Source organism: Neolamprologus multifasciatus, chromosome 10, assembly GCF_963576455.1.
Source record: "Neolamprologus multifasciatus chromosome 10, fNeoMul1.2, whole genome shotgun sequence".
Taxonomy (NCBI): Eukaryota; Metazoa; Chordata; class Actinopteri; order Cichliformes; family Cichlidae; genus Neolamprologus; species Neolamprologus multifasciatus.
The window spans coordinates 18,422,492-18,450,216 of NC_140448.1; the positions used below are offsets into that span (position 1 = coordinate 18,422,492).

Below are 27,725 nucleotides of genomic sequence, written 5' to 3' on the forward strand. Positions count from 1 at the left end.
CTAGTTATTATGCCAAAACCAGGAACGCGTTAGTCGTTACTAGGATTTAGATAGGGTCGTTACTCGTTACTTCGTGTGGTGGCTATCGCGGAGCTTCCACAGATTCTGTAACATTAGCAAGTGGTGGAGGCAGCAGGTGGATGAGGGAAAGGGGACGCAGAAGGAAAAGAGACCCAAGGCGGCCGCCGGTCCGAGTGTGAACTGAACTTCAGGTAAGAAGTTATGACCTGCAGTCTATCTGGGTCAGATATAAACCAAGTTTAGGTGGAGTTTATTTTCGTTGTGCTGACTTTTACTGCGTACTAGCTAGCATGACGGAGTTTCTATACAGCTGGGTGGGTGCTATGAAGTTAATGATGTTGAACTTTATTTTGTTCATAAGTTATTAGAGTTGCCAACCGTCCTGTCTGGTATTCAGAGAAATTATTACACGTTTCTTATTGAGATGAAAAGGAACCGTTTGTCCCGTAATTCAGCTACAATGAAAAAGGCACAAAGCTGGAGTTATTCTATGTCTTTGCTGCACAGCTGCCTCTTCTTCTTTCATTCTCCCCCTCTCTCTCCCGTTTCTACTTCAATCATGAAAACTGATCAATGATCAGCTGATCGGCTCTCTTGTTTGTTTATCGCCCACTTTGCGCCAGAAAGAGGAAACCAGCGGATGTCACACTAAACAACAGCAGCACGTTTAAGCTTGATCAGCTGTTGTTAGAATTTATTTAATATTAATTTGTAGTATCAGCTGATGTTTGCTGGAGCCACAGCTGCAAAAAAGCTGCTGGTCATGATATCGGTTTGGTTATCTGGTGAGAGGGAAACATGCAGATGAAACCAGGAGATGTCCTTACTGAATCATCAGAGCTGAACAGGTGATGGAGAAACAGCTTTACCTTTTAGGTGACATGAATGAGTTGAAGGGAAGTTATGAACTGTTTCTGAGAGACAGATAACCCCAGGATCCTTTTTAGGTAGCTGACAGCTGGTAATTGTGCAGGTGCGGATCTAGCAAAGTTTTGCCAGGGGGGCCAGGTAGGGCATTAACAGGGAGAGGGGGGCACAAAGAAATACTTTTCTTTCTTATTCTCATTTAAAATGTCTATCTTTTAAAAAATAATTATCTGAATCTTACAACAAATGATTGATAGATTGATGCATATATACCATCAAAACAGTGAACATCACTGTCACAACAGTGTTTGTTTTCATTCAAAGGCTTTATGATTTTTCCTATAATGGTGGGCCGGTCTCTAGTCAAAATGCCCGAGCCGATTTTTTGTCCCAGTCCAGCCCTGTATGCAGCTCATCTGCAGTCTGGTGTTACCTACATCTTCCTATTTAGAAGGCAGAATTTCCGAGTTCTGAGTACAATCAAAGCACCACGACTGCAGTTTTTGTGTTGGATGTAAAAGGCGCACAAGACGCTGTGACGTAGGCTAGAATCATGGCAGCAGTCAATGATGGTCCGGTTGTGGGATTTCTCTCGTGGAAATATGCACGTTATCTTTTCCTTTCTATTGGTAGGTGGCACAGTGCACTTGTGGCAAGTAAGCAAGCTAGAAGACTGGCAAAGTTGTGGAAGCAACACATTAACAAGAGAATTCTGAGTAAAACCAAAGTTACTTTCCCTAGTAACTAGTTACTTTGAAAGTAACGAGTAACTTGAAGTAACTGAGTTACTTTTGATAGAAGTAACTAGTAATGTAACTAAGTTACTATTTTAAAGTAACTTACCCAACACTGACAAAGACATACTTTTCTTTCTTATTCTCAATGTCTAGCTTTTATTAAATAATTATCTGACACCCAAAGTTTTAATTTGATGTAAAATGAATAGAAGTCCATTACTTTATATAATATATATGTAAGTAATATATATCCTAGTAAGCTATAGTACTTTTTACTACTTTTTCCTTTGGTTAGGCACCACCTGTGCAGTCTGCAATTCTGTTAAAGAAAGATGTTGAATCTATTTAATATTTCTTGAAAAATAATTGATTTCTGTGCATTTTCTTTTCACACTGCATCAAATAAAGGTTGATTACGTCGATTAAGCATCATGAGGTGGAGCGTGAGGGGTGGTTCCCTATTTTTTTTGGTGCTGGGAGTTGGAACCCTATTAGTTAGGTTGCTTAATATTTACGCTAAGTACTCTTTAAAATACCAGAATAGGGAGGATGGTGTAGGTTAAAGTTTATTAGATTGATCAGTATTGCTGAACTATGAAATTTTTTTTTTGCATACAGGTATAACAGAATAGCTTTAATGTTGTTGTTTTTTAAACTTGAGTATGAACTTATACAAAATGCAGCAAGATATTTAAAAAACAGTTTTATTGATTAAAAAACACTATATCGGATTCATATCGGTATCGGCAGATATCCAAATTTATGATATTGGTATCGGTATCGGACATAAAAAAGTGGTATCGTGCCATCTCTACTACAAACACAACTTATGGATATCTACACAGCTCTGAAGTTTGCCCTGCTGAAGTGTAAATTTTACTACAGCAAAGTAGAACCAAGTTCAGTCTCTTGAAGATTTGCAGGAGTGTTAAGTAACACTTATTATTACACATATTATTCTGTATGTCAGCTGCGATACACACTACCTAATTATTTTTGTACAACTTGAATTTTGACATGTACCTACCAAAAACAACATGTGCAACATTTGACTTCAGTACCAAACACAACAATTTGACAATTGTGGCAAACATTTGCACATATAATTCTTCCACAGTGAAAACAAAAACAAGGCTACAGCACATTTTACCTGCAATGCCTGGAAAGAACCTGCTGACAGATTTTGATGACATACGATGCTGCTTTCTGAAAGCTGTTGGGCTCATCAGCTATAATTGATAGTGAAGTTACAACTACATGTATAGCAAGTATAAGTATAGCAATACACAATTTGAGATGCTGTTTTTTTATTTTTAATAAAACATGATGTTTTAAAATAAGTCACTTAAAAAATCGTTTTGTTTCATTTAACCCTTTACCTCTAATGAATAATCTAATTGTTCCTTTCTGTGCTCTCGATTACCTTTTCTTTCCTACTTAATCTTCTTTTTATAAACTGCAGTCAAGGTTTGTAGCTCCTCTTTTTGCTCCAGTTCCGCATGATTTCTTGTTTGGATTATTGCTTGTGTTCCTCCATGTATGACTCTTTGTCTGTTCTTGGATTTTCGCTTCAAACTTCAATATCTGTGATATTTTTGTCTCTTTTGCCTGCTCCCTGCCTACTCTGGTTGCCCCACTGGCTCATAAACCTTGCATGCCTCATTACAGGTTTGGGCTTTCTACTCTGGTGGCCAGTGTTTGGGTCCTCTCATCACTGTAACATCACACTATACATGGTTTGGTGGCAGGAGTAGCTCAGGTGGTTGAGCAGGCTGGCCTTTAAATGTTGGGTTGGTTCAATGCCCGATTCCTCCTGTCTGCATGTTGTGCCTGTGAAGATGAATCCAGGAAATGCTCCGGGCATGTTTTGGAAAAATGTGGAAGCCCATTAGGACAAAACATGTCTGCCAAATAAATGTAATGAAAGGCTGGCCACAATCATAACACGATGGCGATCCCACAGACCTCCTTCCCACTCTCTCAGCATAAACATATTTCTCATAAGCTATAAACACTGTTAAGATATTGGTTTAAAAACTGTTGTTTGTAAGCGACTGTCTTTAGGTGCTGCAGCTTAATTTGCAATGGAAGAGTGGGTGCTAGCTTTCTCAAATCTAATTTACTGGCTGTCAGAGCGAATGCGGTAACTTGATTCGGGAGTTTTTCAAAGCAGATATCTAAAGCTCAGTGAGATCGCACTCGCACCACGCTACAGTGGAAAATCAACAGTGAACCAGAGGAGTTTTTTCAGAGGTACACCAAACAAAAAGGACGCAGAATCACACGACTGCGCACAAGTCAATAAACACACACACATAAACAGGTACGCACGGCAGTTCCACTCTCCCCAGTGAAACCATCATGCATCTCTCACTGCGCAGATATTATTCGAACATACTGAACTGAGTCATTATGGCCCATCACAATGTATCCATCATGGCGGACCTCTTCCATCTCTCTCAACATGATGACTCTGCCTCTTTTCCCATCTCCCACTGAGGTCTGTGGAAAATAAACAGGCTCACAAACACACACACAAAATCTCCCCTTGCTTTTCCTACATTGTTTTGCTCCATTCTCCCCCTTGTGCTTCTTGACTCTACTGTCATTTCCCCCCATCTCTTCTTCCTGTTTTTGTGAGGTGAACATTTCAAATCACCCTTGAGATGCACACTGTCTGCGACCTTCATGAATCACAGTTTCTCTCACCCCCCCCCCCCCCCTTTTTTTTTCTTGTGTGCATATCCTTTGTACTCCGATATCTTTATGTGGGGCATCCCCCCACACCACCCCCACAAACTCCCCATCCCCGCTTATTGTCCAGCTCTTCTCTCTATTCTGTCATCTCTTTCAGCCTCTCTGGCTTGCACACTGTCTGTCTTGCTCCATCTATTTGTCAGAGATTCAGCGTGTCTCATTTATAAAAGGTGTTCTGTTTCACACAGCATTCCTCGTTTTAAAAATGGCCTTTTTTTTGGTTGTTGTTTTTTGCAAGAATTTTCTTTGTTTTGTGAATGCGCGTGAATGGTTCGTTGTTTCACCAGTTATATTGTCTAAAGTAACTGAACATTGAAACCTAGGATGAAGAATGCAAATGTGGCCCTGTGTGTGTTTGTAACCTGAAAGGCACACACACACACACTTCTTCATTTCAATGAGTCACCCTTTAAATGTTTCTCCTCTCATTTGACTCAAGGAAAGCACAGAACAGCTTCCTGAGCACTGTCGCTGTGCTCATCCAACCGTCCTCGCACTCAGCCTCCTCCCTACACATCAAAAGCGCACGTACACGTCAAAACTTTGCACTTTTCATTATTGTTGCATGTCTTACCTACGGGACACAGAAAAAAGACTCAGAGAGAATCTAATTTCTGTCTACAACAATTTTCAAAAACAAAGTAAGCACATGCAAATGAGCTTTATTTACTGTGGTGCCTAATTTGAACAGTACATCCCCAAACTCCTCATTATGATAATGCTCTCTGCAACACTGTAAATGATAAACACATGCATGCCCAAAAATCTCCAAAAAACATACATAAAGAAACACACTTAATTCTCAGCAGGTCTCTTTTCCTTTAAGACTCCAAAAAGGGGGAAAAAGCTATGCAAGGGAACAGCAAAAGCAGGTAGGGGGGCTGAGAGTGTATTTTGTGTATGTGTGTATGTTTTATGCGTGTCTGCAGAGTTCTTGGAGAAACTAGGGCTGTTCTCAAAGATGTAAGAGTTGTTCTGACTGTTAAAATACATAGTCAGAGGTGAGGCGGAAGAAGTAAGAGGAAGCATAAGGGATTGAACTGATAAATGATGAGGAGAGTGAGTGATGAGCAACAGACTGTTGACCAGCTGGGAGGAGGAAGCTTTGTCTCTCACCTGCCAGAAGATGTTGTCAATGGTGTTGCCTAGAAATCCTTCTCTGTTGTCAGATGACAGCAGCTTGGGCCCCAGTATCGTCATGAACTCCTCAAAATCCACCTGGCCGTCCCCTGCAGGTAGACAAACACACACACAGAAAAAGAGGAGCAAGGAGACAGACCAGCACAAAAAAACAATCAGATACTGAGACAGGAAGGATGGCAGAGCAGAGTTAAATAATGCATTTTATGACAAAGTTAATTTCTTTCCAGAAACAAAGGAGACAGATCAACAGATGGGTGTGTGCTTTCATCCATGACGAGCACTCGTGCAGCATCGGCCTTAATTCACCTTTCGGATACAATGTGTGGACCTGCATGAGTGTGTGCCTGTGTGTGTCTGTGGGACTGATTTTTGTGACAATTCAGGGATCATTTGGCAGATTTAAATTCTAAAGAGACAACTTTGCGTGTGCTTGCATTATGTATTCTGCAGCCGTATGTTGTTATAGATAACAGTCAACAGGCAGCGCGCCGTGGAATAAATACACGCACTATGGCAGCACATTGTAAACACCATAAAACACCCAGACTTATTACACTGTATATTGCCAATATTGATTTTATGACCAGTTAAAATTGTTATCTAATGTTTGGTTTATTACGTGTTATCGTAAGGAGCATATTAGACGCATTAGTAGTCTGGACAAGGTGCGGTAATGTTGTGTGAGAACACTGTTGTGTGTGTCAATTATTTTTTTTATTCCTTCCTGAAAATTATTTGTAATTTGGAAGATATAATAGAAATAATGATTCAAAAAATACTCACACAAAACGCTAGAGAGCCTGAAAATGTTCTATAAACACACCAACAATTCAGTATGTTGAATACAAAATTAAGTTTTCAGTATATGAAGACATTCTTCTGAAGAAAATATATCTTCCTATACTTACATTTTTTGCAGTAAATGTCTTATTATCACTTTTAAATTATTTCTCAAAAATGACTAGGAGATTACAGACCCATAAAATAAACCATTATCTTGTATTATAGGATACTGCGCACATGAAAGAGCATCAGCTTGGTTCCAAAGCCTGACTACAGCTTCTCAAAAAAAAATTGAATTAACATAATATAGAATAATCTTATTTTCTTAAGACTATTTGCCTAAAGCTGAGGGAAAAGGATAATGCCAGATATCAGAGGATCAAGAATGCTTAAGAACTGATTTAATTATACATATAAAATACATCCGAAGAACTGCGCAGGTTTTCTGACACCTTATAAAATTTCTCATTCTTAAAATAATTTTGCCTTTCAGTGCTTTATGAGCGGTGACATGGGGATGATAGCAGTCAGGGGTAAAGGATTTTAAAAGAGATTCTGTCTCTCAGCAGAACAAATGGCAGCGCTGCTCTCAAGCTGCTCATGGAAGCCAAAGCAAAAAACTTCTAGCTTTGACCTTTGATATTTACAGCGAGCCGTGAAATCAACAGCAGGCTGATAAGAACCGGCTGAAAGACTGACTAGCTGGTTTGTGATTCAGGGACTGCTGATGAGAAATTGCGGCCCTCTGAGAATTTACAAGCAAAGCAGGAGTTTAAGGAGGAGGCAGGTTCTCTCTCTGTCGTCTCCAGGTGAATTAATTTTAGATAAGTGACCACCTGCTGCCATTTAGGCACTTCAAAGTTTGAAGGACACTGTAACTAAAACTAAAACCCCTTTTTAGCCTCAAGCAAGTGAAAGAGGAATTAAGTTCTGCAAGACTGCATTACTTAAGTCATTTACACTTCATTAAAAATGCAACACATTTAAACATAATGATAAGCTTCTCTCTAAAAGGATAACATTTCACCATTTTTTATTCCAATATAAACACAAATATTTTATGTAAAACAGTCGCACACGCAGAGTTGCACTCTGTGTTTTGCATATGTGAAAATGCATGGTTTGCTGCTCCATGCATGCACCCAAGAGTGTGTCCTTATGTAGCATCTTACCATCCATGTCCAGTCTCTGCATGATGATGGCTAGCTCCACTTCACTGGGCATGTAACCCAGGGAACGCATGGCCATGCCCAGCTCCTGTTTGGAGATGAAACCATTCCCATCACGATCCAGAACACGGAACGCCTCACGGATCTCTGTGCAGCAAACATACAACACATCGCTGTGCATCACTGTCAGTCTCTCAGCTTCTTTATCTTGTTTGAGGCGATAAGACACATGTTTAAAAAGTTAAACCTACACACTTATCATAGATAAAACTCTCTGTAAATATTTATCTTGTTGAGGCCACTGTGTTGGTTTCTGGTTAGTTGGGAATAAAGTTGCAAACTTCTTAATTTATGTTATAAGCTGGAAACCGAAACAACCAGTGAAATCTCTTTATTGGCATTTCCCAAACCTTCTCTTTCTTGTGTTTATATTAAATTATGTTTTGTTTTATTCATTTACATTAATTCATTCATATTTAAGTTACTTTGATTGATACGCAAAATGCAATTGCATTAATAGTAATTGTTTCTGTCTCTGGGAACAAAGCAGCATGGTGTCGATTAAACGTCTAGGAGCTGAACTGCACGGATTGTTCATTAAACAAGATTACCACGAACCACAAAATAGTGGCGAACATCAATATTTTTCACATCAGCAATCGATCAAATGCCTACTTGTACGTTAAATGGGTCACAACGAGTGACAGTCAGTTCCTCTCAGCTCTATAGAGTTTCTGCTCACATTTTTGAATTTCCAGCCTTAAGCGTGACTGTTTGCATTCAGTCTCACATGCTGCTGCATGATGCAGCTGTTTTCTGCATCGTAGCTTCCCACCTCACAATCTACCACATCTCACAGGTTATTGGCTGTAAAACAACAAATATGACCTTGACCTTGAGCAAAATAGGTTATCATTGTGTTTAAGTGTGATTAAATTTTGAGCAACGCTGCAGGAGGAGCAGCGATTCTTGTGAATTCCAGACAAATGAATGAATGGATAAACATACAATGAAGGTTTTGTATGGCATGGGCTCACTGGTCATTTGGATGAATGAGCTAAAAGGCTTCCTTGACCTCTTTGTGCACAACCTGCTCAGCTCCAAACAGCAGACAGACAAATTAGCTGCTAGCTGATGGACATGAAGTGGCAGGACAGAAAATTATTGAGAGTTTATAGAGACAAAAACAAAGTCCAAATGAAAAAAAAAAATCTATCTATCTATCTATCTATCTATCTATCTATCTATCTATATATATATATATATATATATATATATATATATATATATATATATATATATATACATATATATATATATATATATGTATATATATATATATATATATATATATATATATATATATATATATATATATATATAATTTAACCCAACAATTTCTGTGCCAAAATTAATGCTAATCATTTTAATCGCAGGTCAAAGTCATGTGACTTATTTGAAATGTTGTCAGGGAAACTAAAATACATTTCAATGTTTTAAATCTGAGGGCAATTGCAAACAACCCGCTCTCTGGTTTGATTTAACAACAATGTTCATACCGTCTCCAGCCTCATAAAATGAAAACCTAAAAATGCAACAGTGAGTCATCAGATGGTGTCAGGGAGATGGACTAATCCATGGGAAAGAAATTAATCATTAACAGGATTTAGCAGGTTTGTAGCTGGTGCTGAAAGGTGCTTCCCTGGTGTTGATAACAGGCTTCCCCATTAACTGGAAGTGCCACAGACAAATCAAGGTGAGAGAGATCTCCCGCCCTCGCTCCCTTCGTCCCTCTCTCCCTGTTCTTGCTCTTTTACATCTTTGTGTACTTATTGTATTTTACAAACCCCGAGGGAACTGTCCCAATCCCTCCACGCAGCACAATCACCACAAGAACTGCCAAGAGCATTTCCGACTCTCTCCTCCCACATAAAAGGCTTACTTCTATCTTCAAATTGTAAGTAAACAAGGCATCTTGTGCTTGCAAGGCATCTATCTTTTCATGCAGCAGAATTACTCAAACCTCCGAGGACCGTCTTACAAAATACGTTGGTCAGTCTCGGGGCTAATTACCTGTCAATCAGTTAGCGCTGTCTGAGAAGAGGAGGGAGCTCTGATTTGGAGTTAGGGGTCGAACTCAACGACGCAATAAAGACGACAGAAGTGGTACAAGCTTTGCAGGACTTTATCTAATATCTTTTAGCGAGCAAGCATTCAGTGCGTTGCGGATCTTTTTTTGCTTCAGGGGTCGGAGCGGGTGCCATTTCACCTAGCATTCTGCAAATCTTTACAGAAGGAAGACAATCAAAAACACAATTTGCCAAAGACTAATCCCTTTCCAACCTTAAACAATGAATTTTACATGAAGTTCATCTCTCTGTGTCTCTCTCAGGCCTCGTGTCATTAATATTCTTATCCTGACATGCAGCTCCTTCCTTCCTTTGTGTATTAAGTCAGCCTCAGATCTGTCTCCTATGCCTGTCTTTTCACTGTCAGTTGCGTGAGAGCTGAAGTTCAGTCACAGCCCCCGCCTAAGCCTGTAAATATCCCCTACGGCTGATAACTAGACTCAAGCACCATGCCACTGCCTCCCCCAACAAAATAAAGTGAGAAACAGAGGCGAGGGATTGGGAATGCGGGTGAATGTGCGGCCTCCCAAAACAAAGTGAAATGTATTTGTATGCAGCTCCACAGCGAAGAGTAGATTTTCAACAGGGTACAAATGAGCTAGTCCCTGATATATTACTGTGAAATGCCTGCGTGTGTTCGTGTGTTAGGCTCCAACCCTGCCTGTGCATGACTCGGTATTATGTGGTCAACCCCCAGGACTATACATGTTCTTGATGTGATTGATGAAATGCCTTAAAACTAGAGAAATGATAGGAGGGATCTACACAGGGGTGATTAACTAGCTTTCTATCTGCACTAACAGATGATCCTAGAAGAACCTTCAGCATCTCTCTGAAGTGGGATTAGGAGTTTTCAAATGCTGGCAGCATATACCACTGATATTTGGTCCACATCAAACAGTCCCATTGCTTACAACGAAGCTGTAGCTGACAGGCACTAGATAAGACCACATCAGGATGTCTGGAACCTAAGAGTCCAGATTCAATTTATATAAAAGCTCTACACACGGCCAGACTACTTTCACGTTCTTACTGCCCTTGACTAACAAGACACAGACAGAGGCCAACCAGACTAATGATGATGAGACGTTTTACTGTACCCGCTCTGCTCGCAGTAAAGCAACTGTTTTATTGAACTGGGTTGAGTTTAGTTGTGCACAAGGGATGCTGGATTAAAAGATTTATACTACAAAGTACTTCATACCAAAGCTCATTCGAGCAAGCTACAATGGGCCACATGTATAAGCACAAACAAACAGGCACAGTCAGAGAGTCAGAGACAAACTCTCATGCTCTCATTCCTCGGTCTATGGCAGGATTAGCTGTTTGTTTCATATCAAAGCACAACCACAGGGTAAGAAGTCTTTGTTTTTTACACCTGGTCAATCACATCAAATCAGGACCCAGATGTACTGCATGCACAGCACGATTTTGGATTGCTGCAGAAAAGCTGGCACTCAGTGAAGTGTGCCCATGATGTATAAATTCAGTAAAGGCCAGTTTAAAGGAAAACCCTATTTGTTTTCCCAGGTTAAAGCACAATAAAGATAAATCTTCACTCACCAAAGTAATCGCCGGGAAAGAAAAGCATAATTACGTCAGATTAGTTGCCATTTAATTTACCAGCAGCACTGGCAGTTAGCACCTCTATAACTATCAACCCTGTAGGACACATCTACTGTTTATTTTGGATGTCGAATTTGATTTAGGAAGTCTTTCTTCCTACTGTGGTGAATGTTTATACGGTTACATGCGCATCAACACAAGAGTCGAGGCAAGTCTTGGGCTGAAACAACCCAACATTCACTAGAGAAAAATAAACAGCTTGCATATTGCAGGCTGTGGGTTTTTCCTATTTATTGCACCATGAAAACCTACTCTTCATCAGACCTTTATGAGCCAGACACTCAAAAAGTTAGTTTTCATGATGCAATAAACAGATAAAACTTGGGTCTCACAGTGGGTTAGATGTTGATTCTTGTGTTTATAACATGGCTGAGTTGCAGTTTTATCACTTTTCTTTCATGGTCCTTATAAATCTGACTAACTGTGGGGAATTGTTTACAAAGAGTCTGTGAACCAGTTTAAAGGGAACACTTGTGCCTGTTGCTGTACTGAATCCATGTTTTTTTTAGTAATGTTGCCAGATTCCTCGTAGTAGATTAATATCTTAACTGATAAAACTATTGGTCAGAGCTGCAAAAATAAACCTCCTTAAAATAGTCTTTTTCTGGTTATTTACACACACAAACATTACAAAAAGGTGTATTTTAGCTCAAATTATTAATGTGTAGCGTTGCTTTCCAAGAATCTATTTGCCACATCAAAGCCTTTGGTGCGAACACATAACATCAATTTTCATGGAAGATGAATTTGAATTGAAAACTTAAATTACCATACCAGTATCAACTGGTCATATATACATTCTGTCAGACACTGCTTCCTTCTGAGCCCATTGAATTGATTTTATTTCCTGAGCACTATAATTGGAAACCAATGAATCCAGTCAAGCTCAGACAAAGTGGCTAAATGGAAAAACTTTTCCCCTGGAGACTTGGAGCAGTGTAACTGCATTGTTCTGGCAGCGAACCATTAATTGCTAGTACCTCACACTTCATTCTGCATCCCCACACACTCCCCCCTTCTCTCGCTCCCTTTGTCAGCACACTCACCTCCCAGCTCCTCAGTGGAGAGGCTGGTTAGCTGGAAGGATTCGTTTCCCTCTGCCAGGGAGCTGCTCAGGTAGTTGTCTGGATAGAGCAGGCCCGCCCGCACATGGTGGAATGGCATCTTCTCCCTGCAGAGCACACATACACACAATCTAAATAAGCTATGCATGCCACAGGTAAGAATGAGGTGAGAATGTGTGGCAAAGCATGGGTAGTCTAAGCAGTCATGAGCCCTTTTTTAGAAACACGAGCTCCTGCTGAGGCAACATTGTTCCTTCCACACTTCTAATGTTCATTCCAGTCTCCTCCTTTCAGAATCGCAGTGACAAATTATGTAATCACATTATAATTCAATGGAGTCACAGAAAATATTCCACTACTATTGTTCTGATAATACCCTCATAGTACAGTCAGGCGATTCATCTCCTATTGTCTTTGTCCTGCTTGGTCTTTGTTCAGTCTCCTTGGTCCACAGAGGAGAAGCGCCACACGCTTGCCAGATATAATTTCTTCTAACCCTCCCTGTCAGATCTGCTGACTAGCTGTCCCTCCAGACAGTCCCAAACGCCACCCAACACCTCGCCGAGACACCTCGGGGTGAGACAGGGCATCAATCAACCGTGGCCCACGCTGTCGTATGATCAGAGCCATTCTCTGTTTTGATTCATGAGAGTCATGCCTCTGAGGGCTTGTAATATTTTGACACTTTGGCGATATGCTTCATGTTATATTCCTGCCAATAGTACACAGTGAACTGAGCTGAAGGGAGGGAGAAAAAGAAAGAAAGATAGATGGATAGATACTTAGGTAGGAAGAGATAGAGATCCCAATAGGATTTTGCGAACCAGCCACTGCCAGACAGGAGAGATAGATTTGGAAGTGGGGGTATCTATGAGATGGGAAACATGGTAGAAATATAAACCATCTCCTCTCCTTCTAGACTGAAATCCTTTTTGGATTTTGGAATTGGAGCAGAGGGAAGAAAATGACACAAAAGTGTGCAAAGACAAAAACAGCCTAAAAGGTTAAGAGCAGTGCAATTGCCTGTTCTGATGATCTGTGGAGGGCATCAGGTGTGAAAATTGCATATGTGCATGAGACAGAGACAGAGGCAGACAGCAAACAAAGTGCGTGCGGGGAAGTATTTATGTATCCATAGTTTTTGTGCTCGGAGGAAATTTGCTCTTCGGTCCATCTGCTCCTGGGTCTACTCGTGCCTCACCTGCACATTAAAGGTACTGCGGTCACCGTGGCAACATATATCTGTTCTGCAGACATCGGTCTCAGCTAACAAGACGCAAACACACACACACTGAGGCCTCATTATTAAACATTTCCAGGTACTACCTGCAAGGGCTGCATGTCACATGGAGAAATAAAATGAAAGCTTAATGTGAGAATATTTGTGTTAATTCATAATTAAAAAGTTCAAATGCTTCCAAACAGTTTAATAGAATCATAGGGCTTTCTGCTTCAGCTATACTTACTTTGGTGTGACCAGTGGAGGGTGGTTGTTACTAACTACTGTTGCTTTGTAACAGACACTGAGCTGTTTTCACACATAAACTTCAAATGCATTCTCACTACTAGAGCTCCAGTTGGTTTTGGAGAAGGGTGGTGCTTACTTAGAGCATGCACAAAGAAGACCACATGGGCTTGACTGGTCATCTCGCAGACTTTAAACTATAAGGAGCTGCAGGTAAAAGAGGCTTTGATATCAGATCAAAGCTATTTGGACATTTGCTTTGTCACATGCAGCACTACAGAGAAGTGAGAAACAACACAAAAACACTCCAGGGCTGCAGTGCATGTGTGATAATGGCTCATTAATTCTGTTGCTTTTACCCCGCATTTACTGCACTTTGCTGCCACGCTGGCTGCTGTTTTCCAAAAATTACTTGAAGGTGCTTTGTGTGGATTGGCAACATCAGTGAAACACAACCACACTGAGATTCAGCTCATTTAGAAACTGGCTTGCGTGGCTGCAGGTTCAAATCCTTCATCTTCATGTTCTCACAGCAGAATTTAATAACTTAAAGCAAGGTTTGGGTCATACTTGTCAAGTCATTTTGTTTCATTGTTAATAAGCTCAGCAGCAGCAGGTAGGTAGTTGAACAGCTTTGTAAACTGTTTACCCCTCACCTAATCACATTATTACTTAAGACTCTTAATTTTGTCTATGTTAGCCTGCTGCCCATTAACAAAATAGTATTAACAATAAATTAAGACAATTAAAATGACTCTTACTTTGTATTGTGGTAGAAAAAAAATGTAATAAAATAACTTAAGATGAATATTTCCCATTAAGTAACCCAGCACTGGGATACACATGACATCTCAGTCTGAACTAAAACTAAAAAAATAAACATTGCTTTTGGGAAAATGTGCAAAAGATGAGAAGGTGACAATCTCCTAGTCAAATGCAGCATTGATGCCGAATTTTATTGCCACTGACATCTTTTTTTTTCATTCGACTTATATCTTTCATGCTCAATTTATTTTTTTATTTTTTCTGTCAGATTTTGTTCATTCACAGTGACATAAATCTAACCCCATATGTGAGCACTATGAATGCTGTCCAGTCTAAAAATGTGGCGTTATCTGCATATTTGATAAGACACTCCACCCTCCAGTGCTGCAGTTAAAAGCTATACGATAGTTACTTTTGATTTGGGGGATTCAGAACAAGTCATGTGCATAACCTGATCCTTGCTTTTGGCACATTTGTTCTGATGTATGCATGCATGCTGTTTATTTGTCGTGGTTTAGAAGTCTGCTGCGGATATCCAGTATTTAGCTTATGGGAACAAAACGACGACGGCAGTAATGAAGATTTAATGTGTGAACATTAGCCACAGAATAAATTCTCAAATTCTTCAACGACTCAAATGAGCAGGAAATGGGAATTATTCAATCAGCGGACAAATAAATAAGACATATGATATGAAATTAATATGAGAATGTATTGCAACAGTCCATCTGTTCCCACAATTGTTCCCCTGACAGAAACGCCCACTCACTCTGGGCAAAAACCAGCAGACACGCGTGCACAAAAATCAAACACTTGCACACCGGTCCTTTCTCTCTGTTGTTTTCCATCCTTCCCTCACATTCTCCTGTATATTTTTGGATGGTGGGTTTTTTCTACTTGTGAAATCACCCACTGTTGTCACAGAGATGGACATTAGCGCTGACATGATTTAGCAGAGAGCCACCATCTGATAAGCTTCATTCACTGTGTGAGAGCAGGATGAGGAATAGTGGAATAGTGGACATAAAGGCAGGTGTGTTCGTGGGGCATGCAGGGGCAAAGGGGATGAAAGGAGCGAATCAAAGTGGGCTGACTGACAGTGTTTGAACTGTGGGGTCACTTGCACCCCAGGTAGCCCATTTTCAAGTCTGCAATGGTGGTGATCAGAACAGATTTGAGCTCAGAGAGGAGAGGCTGAGATGAAACGAGGTACTGTGAGTGAGAGAAAAAAAAAGAAGCGTTGCATAGGGAAAATGGAGAATAATGTTTTTTTTTCTCACCTTCCTCACCTCTTCCCCATGGAGTAAAATGCATTAGCAGAATAGTAGGAAAGAGATGAGGGGATCACACCATTACTTTTTTTTCCAGCAGCGTATGCACAGTGCAGCCATCAAAAGCAGGCAATCCTACAACAGATTAACAATATCAGATTTTCTCTTCCACATCAAGGAGAACAGGTTTTTACTTCTACTGCAGCCAACAGTTAACCATCGAAACATACAACTACTAACTACGACTAAGCCATTAAACATCATCCAAGGCTTCTCTGATGTGCACGAGAGCTGTAACCAGGCCCAGGAGATAGATACCAGATAAACAAATCAATGATCCTCTCTGCACTTCAAGCCAGTAAAACATAATTTTTTCTCTTCATGTCTCCTTCACTTTCAGTTAAAGCCTATGCCACCTGCCAACAACAATGAAAGAGCACAGCTGATCATCTGAAGCACCAGTGCTGGAAACAGCTAAACTGCCACTCTGTGATTCATCATCCTTCAGTTACTATAAACCACAAAGGAAAAAGAAATATGGAGAGAAGGTCTTGTAAATTTATGGATCAAAGAAAGACATGCGTAAGATCAACAAGAAGCCCACAATAAAGTTGTGTCTTATTAGATTTACAGATTTTAAACCAACAGAAATGGTTAATTAAATAATTCACTGTGCCTCTGCACAATGTCACATTGTCAGCATCCCACTGAAGTCACCTTGGGCTGATATCACAGCTGTGATATCAGTTGTCTTTCTTCTGCCCATCAAGGCTGTATTCTAAAAACATCTCTCCAACGAGGTGCTGTATGGGCTGTGAATCCTGCCGCCCCAAACCCCCTCTGCTGGAGTTCAACTTGGGTCAATTTCAATCCCCATCTGCAGCTGCTGCGCTAACTGAGCAGCTCTGCTGAGTATGTGATCTTATATCAGGTGTTTTGAAAGAGCCTGTTGGATGCTGAAAGCATCACACCCAACAAGGGGAAAAAAAGCTGGACACTCATGATAGTGTTCCATACTGCGCGCCTCTGCGGCGGAGGGAGCGCAGCTGGACACACACCACTCCAAGCTGCCAAGCTGCTGATCTGTCACACACACTCACCGCATAATGGGGTGTGCGAGGATTTGAAAATAAAGAAAAACATTCATGTGTGCTAATACCCCCACCCCTCTCCTCAACCTCTTTATACGAAGACTACACGAAAAAAAACCAAAGTCAAACTAAATCTACACTCCCAATTACCTATAATACCCACCATCCATCCACAGGCGAGTCTCCTCCAGGGTATCAGATGATGAATGTGTGTAAGGCAGGTGACAGATTTGGCCATCACGCTTTATGACTGTGGAGTTTTAGAGCATCTGGCAATGAGAACGAATACAACTGGGCTTTAGACTGCAGCCAGTCTCCATTTATCAGAACCAATATGTGAGCTGCTAAAGCCTGAAGAAGCCACAGAGCATAATGCATAGAGTGAGATGGAGTGTTATGCACCCTGCTGCGTACTGACACAATCATACTGTAATTACACTTATGGCGCGTGTGAGATGGACCTATAATCACCTAATCATATCGATCAAACCCACACAGCGCTCTGACTCGCGCAGACAGAACGATTTTAAGAAATAATATATATTTTCAGATATGTACACACACACACACACACACACACACACACACACACACACACACACACACACACCACGCTGTTTTGTCACTTTGTCACCCATTAACAAAAAAAGCACGGCTCACACCTCGTCAACGCATACTGAGGTCTATATGTGCTCCGCACGCGCATACGCCCACGCACACACAAGCCCTACACATTCACACGGACGAGATTACAACAGGTGCAGTCGCCTGCGCGTCTCCACGGCGATCAGAAGGACCGACGCATGGGCTCTAGGTCGCGGTAATCACCTTTATCACCTTTAACACGCCGCCCCGGAGGCAGCACGCTAATTGGCCGTGTGGGTATAGCCTACCTGCCCGTGAAACGACTTTTCCTCCGGTGTGCGAGTCACCCCGTTCTGTTAGAGCACCGTTGGCGGAGACGCTGAAGGGGTTTGTGTGAATTGCCAAGATGTGTTTATTCTGTTTGCATCCGTCCTGTGCTCTTGAGGAGTCCGTCCGACAGTCAAAGATGGACTCATTCAGTCTCTGTGTTGGACCTGCCTGGGGAATTCACCAGCGTGTCATGTGTTCCACACTTTTTAGATAGTTATTTTAAAAAATCAACTGGTTAGATGGGGAGGACGCTGATGGTGGTGATGGTGTGAAATGTTGTCCGTTTTGGCTGAAACACAGACCCACATGAATGGCCTTATGTCCGCTTTCTACATCTCACTTCTCATCGCCATATCTCGAGAATTTGGGGTCGTTTTGGGATGAAGCAGTTGGTAGGTAGAGTGCCAAATCTGCGTCCTATCAGCTCGCCCAGACGAACGCCACCCAGCCGCCCACGGGTCTGGGTCTAAGAACCGGTGCTGCTGTTGCAGCTGCTTCTCTCAGTCGCCTGTTATAAAACAAATTTTAAAAAGAAAGAAATGAAGAAAAAACACGATCTAATTCAGTCTTCCTTGCCGAATTCAAACCACAGCGTGGATGATGCACGGCGAAAGCTTTGAGCGCAGATCTGTCAAGCAGCAAAGGGACGGGAAGGGATCTCCCGACGCTCTTGGTGCATCTATCACGGCTACTCCCGCTGACAGATTTAACCCATTTGTCAGTCCAGTCCGGTAAGGGAGGGGGCACATAAGGGGGGCGACGGCAGCAGGCTGTGTATAGGTGAGCTGGAAGATATGCGACGCCGTCCTCAGTGGGAGTTGCCCTTCTATCAGGTGTGTGTGTGAGAGAGAGAGGCTGTGAGGTCCGAGCAATTAAGGGTTCAACGAATCACTGAAACAAAGCCCCGGGGAAGTGTGTTTGTGTGTGTGTTTTTTCATTTAGCCATTCTTCACAGCTATAAGAGTCATTGATGACCAATTATGGTGTTTAGGAAGTGACATCAGCCGCAGTACTTAAATGATGCAGTGTGTCTACCCCCCACTCCATCCCTCACTCCCACCACCCTTCCCAGGTCTTCATCTTTTTCATCTTCTTGCAAGATTCAAGGCACCTTCCTCCACCCAAGCCTTTTTCTTTCTTTTCCTTTTATTTTTAAATCACTGTTATTAGACCTTCCTTTCGTTCTCATCAGGCTGTCTGTGTTTCCAGCCTCTGATGAAAATACCCCCATTTTACACTCCGTATACTAATTATATAATAGACCATGTGAAGCCTCAGCTTCCGCCCATCAGTGGGACCGCAGCAGCTCGATTGCAGTCTTTAGCCTTGAGGGTGAAAACTGTGTCTACCGCGCTGCTCCGCCGTAATATTTAAAAGTGGTTGGAGCAGCCCTTTTAAACACCCGGTGCACTCTCCTCGCGCTGGTCGTAAAGGGTTAATACATTATGCGTTCGCCTCAGGGTTGTAGCAGCGTGATGGGCCGCTAGACTGCTGTTTCTCCCTGGGATTTGAGACATCAGTGAAAAGTAAAGACAACACAAGCGAGTCATAAATGTTTCACCGTGGCGCTCTGACGGTGCTGGGTACAGAGTTAATGAGGCTATCGAAGGTTTTGAACCTGACCTACAAAGGTATGAACTTTACCTCTGTTTTTCTAAACTTTCCTAAACATGAGCATTTTTCTTGAAGGGGGCGCTGTCCATGGTGCTGAATGGCTTCCCCTTGTTTTCCCTTAGAGGCGGGACAAATGAAGGTGAAGTAAAATGCCTCAACATTTAGAAGGATTTGGGATCTATTACGATATTTAAAAAAAAACAAAACACGTAAACATATTATCATACTTCATCTCCAAAATAACACTCTGCCACTCGCTGACCTTTTTAAATGTCAAAATCTAATTTCTATACTTCTCTTATCTACACTTTAAGGACAGAACTATACAAAAGGTGTCTTTAAAAAAAAACAATGTATTTTTTAGTACAGTTGGTGGACACTAAAACACGTACCACAAGGAAACATCTATGTATATATGTAACTTAAACATTATGACAGGACATTGAGAAAGGTGTTGTCCTTTTCGAGGAAATTCTGAGCATCAGACTGTTTATGCCCTGCATTCATGTGAATCTTTATACACCCATGTGCATCACTATGATGAAATACTTTCTGTATTGGTTTCAAATAGATTTTATTTCTCAACATTTCTCATTTTGTCTTATTATTCAAGACACACAAAGGAGCGATTTAATCTTCTTCCTTTTCTGTTAGCCTGGGTTCAGATGTTGGAGGGTAACAAGATGTGCATATATTCAAATGTAGTTCTGCAAGATTTCAAGCTTTCTGCATATTCAAAAAGTGTCTTTCAGGATGAGTTTTGTTAATCTTGTACATCTCAACTACTCTGAAACAAAGAGCACGTTGGATTTATTTAATTCAATAGTGGACATTGGTTGCACACAATTGTTTTGCTTTGGCAGAAACTTAAACAACTGAGTTAAATCAAAACAACTCATTCATATTCAATAAACCTGTGCATTTTGTGTTGAGAAAACATGATTGAAACATGTGTAGATGAAGTAAGTTGAGCTCTTGGAATATATTAATCCTTCACAATTTTGTCATTTTTATTCCAACACTATTCAATAACCAGTACTACTTCACTTAAATACTACATGTTGTCTTCATATTACATCAACAAAGTCTAGTTAACATAAAAAATTGAATGGATTTACAACAACTTCCATATCTTTATCTGGGTTGCAGGGGCATAACCCCGAAGTGATAGGTTAAGAGGCAGGGTCCACCCTGGACAGCTCACCAGTCTATCACATAGAGACAAACAACCATTTGAACTCACTCATACATGGGTAGTTTAGGATGACCAGTTAACCTAACTCTAATAAGTGCAGGATTTCTAACTGTGGGAGGAAACAAGAATCCCCAGAGAGAAGCAACTGCAAGCTAGTTAGATTGTAGATTTGAACCCAGGACCTCCTTGCTGTGAGGCAACAGCACTAACCACCACGCCACAAATCCACCAATCCAGGTTTAACAACATTAAGAAATCTATGATTACAAGGCTTGATGCAGATAGCAGATAGGATGTGGTGTGTGTATAGTTGTCTGCCTCTTATAACTCCAGTGATTTTCCTGCAGTTTGAAATCTTATGTGATCTTGTGAATTTCATGAGTCCAGCGGTGTCTCCTCTGTTTTTCTTTCTGCACCTGCAGGTTTATCAACATGCTCTGAGAAGTGAAGGTGATCCTGAGTGTGTCTGGAATACTGAAAAAAGAAGCAGCTGCTGGACTTTTGGAAGAGGAATATTGTCCCACTCTTATCTGACACAGGATTCTAACTGCTGAACAGTACTGAGTCTTCTTTGTTGTATTTTTCATTTCATGATGCGCCAGATGTTTTTAATTGCTGAATGGTCTGGATTGCAGGCAAACCAGTTAAGCATCTGACTCTTCCACTGGAAAGTCATGCTTTTGTAATAGCTGCAGTATGCAGTTTAGCATTATCTTACTAATATATCGAAGGCCTTCCCTTACAAAAAAATTTCTTCTGGATGGCAGCATTAGTAGCTCTAAAACCTGTATATATATATATATATATATATATATATATATATATATATATATATATATATATATATATATATATATATATATATAAATTTTCTCAGAGATTAATAAAGTATGCTGATTCTGATTCTTATGTCTGCTTCTTTTCTCATTAAATAACAAGGGGACAGCCTTTACCTGGCCACAAAATAGCTGGACAGTCAGTAGCCCAATTAACTTTAAGCCTTTGAAAATGGGCTGATTGTGAGTAAACATTTTCTAGAATTTTTTTGTAAAACCCCTTGAATATCAGTTGAAACGTGGACAACATCTGCATATTAATCAACCATGGCTGTTTAATTTTAAAAGAATTGTAACAGCGTACAGAAGCAAAAGTACAAAAATTATATCTTTATCCAACAAAATTATCAACCAAACACTGGTATTGTTTCTTCCCTTTTCTCCATGTAGCCTGCATGTATTACAGGTATCTCAAATATAGTGCAGAACTGAGAGCTCTTTAAAATATATATTACCTAATTCCATTTTTAGATGAATGTGGTGTAAAAGGTCTACAATGTAGTCCGTGCCTCTTCTTTAAAAGTTAGAACTTTGGCCTTTTTCTGCCACTATTGAACTGTTACAGCAGGGATTCCTAAATACAAAATAATAAATATAAAATTTTAGAATTGAAAACTCAAATTCAGCCCACTACTGGAGTCTGTCCAGTCCCTTCTTTCATCATTGCCATATTTCTGGAGTCCATCTGTCCATCCGTCCTTAATATCCACTTGACCCAGCTGTGCAGATGGTGTCTGGTCATAATCTGAATTTTATGTTGAACTCACTGTGGTTTTCTTCAGTATTGAGAAATCAAATGTCAGCAGTTCCTTTTTATGTTTGCTTCATAACTGGCTTCCACGCTGAGTCCAACAATCTGAATTATTTTCAGCATCCTCATTCATGCTTTTGCATTTCCCTGCTGACTGAATAATACACCTCACCTGGACTATTACATGAATTTCACATTCACAATTGGATCCTGCCAAGTGACCTTGGAGAACGGACAACTGGTGAAACATGCAGCTTCAAATACGAACGGAGGAATGACAAGAATAAGTTTTAAATCTGAACATCTATCCATTTTCTTGGGCCTATTCAATTCAGAATCAGAGTCAAGCTGGAGCCTATCCCAGCTGTCATAGGGGGAAAGGGAAGGGTACACCCTGGACAGGTCAGCAATCCATCAACATTAATTTACATCCATAAATTATTGGACACTGACTTCTATTTACATTTACATTCAAAGATCTCATATTACCAGATCACCCCAGTAGAGCGTTTCACTCTCAGACTACAGGCGTACTTCTGTGAATGAGAGGCGGAGCCTTCAGCCTTCAGGCCCTACTACTCTTGAACCAGCTCCCAGCTTGGATTCAAGAGTCAGACACCCTCTCTACTTTTAAGATTAGGCCTAAAAATCTCCTTTTTGATAAAGCTTTTAGGTAGAGCTAGATCAAGTTACCCGTAATCCACCCTTAGTTACATTGCACTAGGACCAGGCTGCTGAGTATTTCTTCTACACTCACTGTTTTTACTTACTGTGTTTTTTCACCATTCTTCATTTAATCATTAGTTGTCATTAATCTCTGGCTCTCAACCCCAGCATGTCTTTGTCTTGTCTCCCTCCCCTCACCCCCAACAACAGATGACTGCCCCTCCCTGAGCCTTGTGCGGCTGGAGCTTTCTTCCTGTTAAAAGGGAGTTTTTTCCTTCCCACTGTTGCCAAGTGCTTGCTCACAGTGCTTGATTGTTGTGGTTTTCTTTTACTTTATAAAGCACCTTGCTGTTATAATTTGGCACTATAGAAATAACACTTAATTGAATTAATTTTCTTCAGTATACCACCAACGAGGGGCTTAAATCAAATATTCAAGATGTGATTAAACTGCAGAATTTCAGTTTTAATTCAAAGGGTTTAAAAAAAAGTGCTGCATTAACTATTTAGGAATTACATGGTTATATAGCAGACAGAAGCTGCATCCCGGCACTCGGTTCTGCTGTCCTGTATCTCAGCTGGAGGATCATCCTGCTGAACACACTCCTCCTGAGGGGTTGTCAATTATAGCTCCTAGTTTGGACAAAGTCCTTCTCTCCACCGCTGCACCCAGAGTGTCCATGGAGCTTAGGACAGAACTGGCAACCCTAAGGAGCTTGTTAAGTTTACTAACCTCCCTGATGTTCAACCATCAGCATCAGCAAACTGCACCATATAAAATTGCATCTTCTACCACGGACATGTTTTGCTCTCACACACTATTTATTGCTCAGTAATAGAGGCACGCTTTTGGCCTCCTGAGCTTTAATCACTACATAAATGGGACCATGACCAAATCATAGCCTGGAGAGACAGACTTCACACATTTAGATTGTTGACAGCAGAGAGTGCCAACAAATTATACAGAAAGACATGCAATGAAACAGAAAGGTCAGAATTGAAACTCTGACCTGCTATCAAGATGCCCCTAAGACTCAAATCAGGTCAAAACATATTTGGCATGTAAGTAAAATAACAGTATCAAGCGTTTCAAGTTAAACAGGGAAACAGATTTATGCAGAAGCAGATCATTAAGTGAAACAGGCCAGATTAAGTATACAGACTGAAAGAGTCTCTGTTGAGGTCATAGTACATCAGCCTCCTAGCAAGAACATTAGCATTTCAAAGTCCACGTTCAGATATGGTAGTTTATTTCCTCCACCAGAGTGAAAGGTGATGATAATGTACTGCTTTAATAGCCTCCTCCACAGTGGTGTCATTATGAGAATGAAAGGACTGTCTTGAAGGACAACAACGTTTGTAATTTCAGTAGAGAAATAATTGAAAATGAACTGTGACCTTATGTTTTTTGTTTTTTTTTACTGCCGTGCAAAAGTGTATAAGACACCATATTCTATATCTGGGTGGTACTTGAAATACTTTTTACATAAACTCTGTCTACTTAGTAAACTTGCAGCTGGCTGAGGAACTGGGCCTTAATCTTGTTTCCTCATGCAGTGGAAACCTGAGAAACCAGATTACAGTTTCAGATCACTACCCTGCTCGATAATACATGCGTCATCTCACCAAATCCAACCTCATTTTCATTTGCATTTAAATATTGTCATCATCCATTCCACTCCACCTCCCTGCCATGCTTATTTGAAGTCCTGAAGCAATGATGACCTTCCATGGGAAAAAAATGTATCCTGTCAGCTAGAGTTTAGCACCGTGGGCATCATTGAAAATTAAATTTAAACTCCCTATGCGGGGTAATTCACTTTCACCTATGCACCCAGGATTGGGAACATCAGGAGGAGATACTCAAAAATCTGTGATATAGTGCCTTTTTGGCTCTACCATATGTGTTTGGATACATGAATACATACAGGTTGAACAAAGGGACAAAGTGTGTAAGTGAGGAAGAGATCACAAGAAATCTGTGGTAAACAGCTGGATGCCTGAAATGGAACAGACATAAATATACTACACATAACGGTACGGCTGAAAGGTCAGACAGCCAACAATAAGCCTGCCCATCGAGTGTTCTTAAAAAACTCTGCCTCAAACTGTTTCCTAAACACAAATAAATATGCTTTCTATAAAAAGTAATAAGCTCAAAAGCCCCGGGGCAAAACGTAAAGTTCCCTCTCAGAAGGTTACATCTGCAACACCACATGAATAATACAACGCTTATGGGATTTCACATCTAGACCTTTGGAGGAAAGAGTGTGTGCAAGCATGTGTGATGGAGAATGGGGATGGAGGGCCAGCTGCTGGCAGATGTGACACTGAAAAATAAAAAAAAAAGATAACTAACATCATGAGACATTTAGCTCTGCGCAAATAAAAAAAAAAACTTCAATCACCACTGCACATGAAAAAAAAATCTAATATGAGTAAGGAAATTTAAATCTTCAATTATTATTTTGGTACTCATATTTGCCTACGAATGCCTACAATTTTTCCAGTGATCACTATATTACTAAATACAACTTTAATGCCACTTACAGCTGAATAGTTTTAAAGTAATCCATCCATTCTCTTCTTCTTATCCGTATCAGGGTCAGAGTCGAGCTGCCTATCGCAGCTATCCTAGGGCACGAAGCAGGGTACACCCTGGACAGGTCACCAGTTTGTCACTGGGCTAACACATTTTTACAGATATTTATGTGTATTTTAAACTCACATTCATGCTGTTTACACCAGATTCTGACCCTACCGTCTGAAGAAACAGAAATCAAGACTCATCACACCTCTGCTTCAAGGTTTGATGCCTGGTGAATTTAAATATGCTCTGCTGCATATTGGTTGTAACAAGTAGTTACTTATTGTAATCAGCCGGTACCTTCCCATCATCTGAAAGCACTCTGGTCATTCTCCTCTGACCTCTGACATGAAGGAGGCACTGTCACAGTGGAAACTGCTGTTTGCTGGATATTTTCTCTTTTTGGACAATTCTCTGCAAATACTGTGGTTATTTGGGAAAATTCCAGTGGATCAGTATCTACATCCCTAAATGCACTGAGGTGCTGCAATGCGGTTGGCGTATTACATAGTTGTGTTAGCAAACAGTCGATCAGTTGTACCTAATAAAGTGGCTGATTAGTGCATATACAAGTAGTGTATATAAAATTAAGATATATTTCCAGAACCCTCCACTGTTTCCACAATTTATTTTCAGTGATAAATCCTCCATTTCCTTTGCAAATTGAATTAGGGTGTAACAGTGTGTATCAGTGCCACACTCAAAATGAACTTGGTTTAGCTTGCATGCTTTCATTATTAGGCATATCTAATCTAAAACTTTTTCCACTCTAAAAGTGGTGTATTTGCACAAATGAAAACACAGTTTGAATTGTAATGGGATAGAGAGTGCCTTTGGGAAAGTCAATGAAGCTTTACCTGCTCCCTGTTTGTAAGCTGTGAGCTACACATCTAAAGCAAAGTCTGTCTGACAGCCTGTAATGACATTAGTCACGGTAACTTTAACATAGCTTGTTGCCCCCGCTGCCCATAAGACCATAAAATTAGAAATTACTGCCCCTTTTAGAGCAGCGGCGGGCAAAGTCAGAGTTGGTAGGACAGCTAACGAGTTAACTGTGCACAGGGACTACCCTGATCACCTGCAGGTACTTCCCACAAACATGATGGATATACCCTCAAAATGTAACCCATTGTCATTTTGAGATTACCACTGGTGACTCATCATCTGCTTGAAATAGCTGGATACACTTAGTGATGCACATGAATGGCACACAAACACTAACAAGCATGAAAGCTCACACAATAACGGAGCATTTAAATCACCCTGCTACACTGATAGTCAGTGTTTATTATTGTGGATATGTCTGATGCAAAGATCCATCTCTTATGTTCTCTGCAGATCTCATTCCTTCATTTAATTACCTAGTAATGTTTCAGCAGATTAAAAACTCATTTTATCCCAGAGATTTCCTGAGCATTCAATAGAGGCTGCCAAATCCTGGAACAGTTACATATTTAATGTGTTTGAGAGGAACTTTCAGTGTTTCAGTGCCCCTGGCTGCTAAATGCTACCTCCGATGGTTCATATGTGTGTGTGTGTGTGTGTATATATATATATATATATAGTGCATGTCATTTTCACCATGAAATCCTCAAATGTAATGCACCAGGTGCAGGAAACTTTAGTTCAAAAATATCAGAAAATCCAAAAAACCCATATCAGCTGAACCTCAGCAGACACACACCCACCCACACACACACGGCATGAATAAATCTCACATCTTGGTAGGTTTAAGCTGTTCTAGTCTGTTTTCTCTTCTGAGCCAGGCAGCTGCCAGTCCATCATCCCTTCAGACATCCGAATCCAGTGCAGCAGCAGCACCAGCAGTTTTCTTCTCATCCCTGTCAAGTTCCAAATGGTTTGAGTTTGAATCAGGTGGAAGTTATATCCAAAAAGTGCAAACGCAGGCACAAGCAAACCAATGGAAATGTTTCACGTATTATTTCCGTGTTCATATATTTGGATCTTTGTGTAGAACAGTTTTAAAAGCTACATTAAAGTCACACAGCAATACCTGATTTAATTTAGGCCATTGAAAGGTAAATACAAAAACCCCAGAGTGAGAGATAAGTGGCAAAAAGAAAAAAACAAACAAAAAAATGAATAAATGAGATAAAGAGAGAAAAGTACTGTCTTTCTGTGTGAGCATCATCACAAACTAACAAGAATCGGGGCGGGGGGGAGTTCCCCTAAAAAGACAGAAAAAACCCATCACACTGTGTAAAGCACACACACGCATGTGCGCGCGCACACAAAAACACACAGAAAGAGAG

General features: G+C 40.6%; 1 protein-coding gene across 1 annotated transcript in view; it reads right to left on the reverse strand.

Annotated features, from left to right (window-relative positions):
- Window positions 1-18,666, reverse strand: part of caln2 (calneuron 2) — a 36,405-nt gene extending 17,739 nt beyond the window's left edge. Inside the window, exons 1-4 of the mRNA XM_085174561.1 lie at window positions 17,782-18,666; window positions 12,279-12,403; window positions 7,481-7,624; window positions 5,499-5,611 (exon numbers count right to left, since the gene is read on the reverse strand). Coding sequence (XP_085030687.1) covers window positions 5,499-5,611; window positions 7,481-7,624; window positions 12,279-12,396 — 375 coding nt within the window. The 5' untranslated portion in view covers window positions 12,397-12,403; window positions 17,782-18,666. The remainder of the gene's footprint in view (window positions 1-5,498; window positions 5,612-7,480; window positions 7,625-12,278; window positions 12,404-17,781) is intronic.
- Between the last annotated feature and the right edge of the window lie 9,059 nt (window positions 18,667-27,725).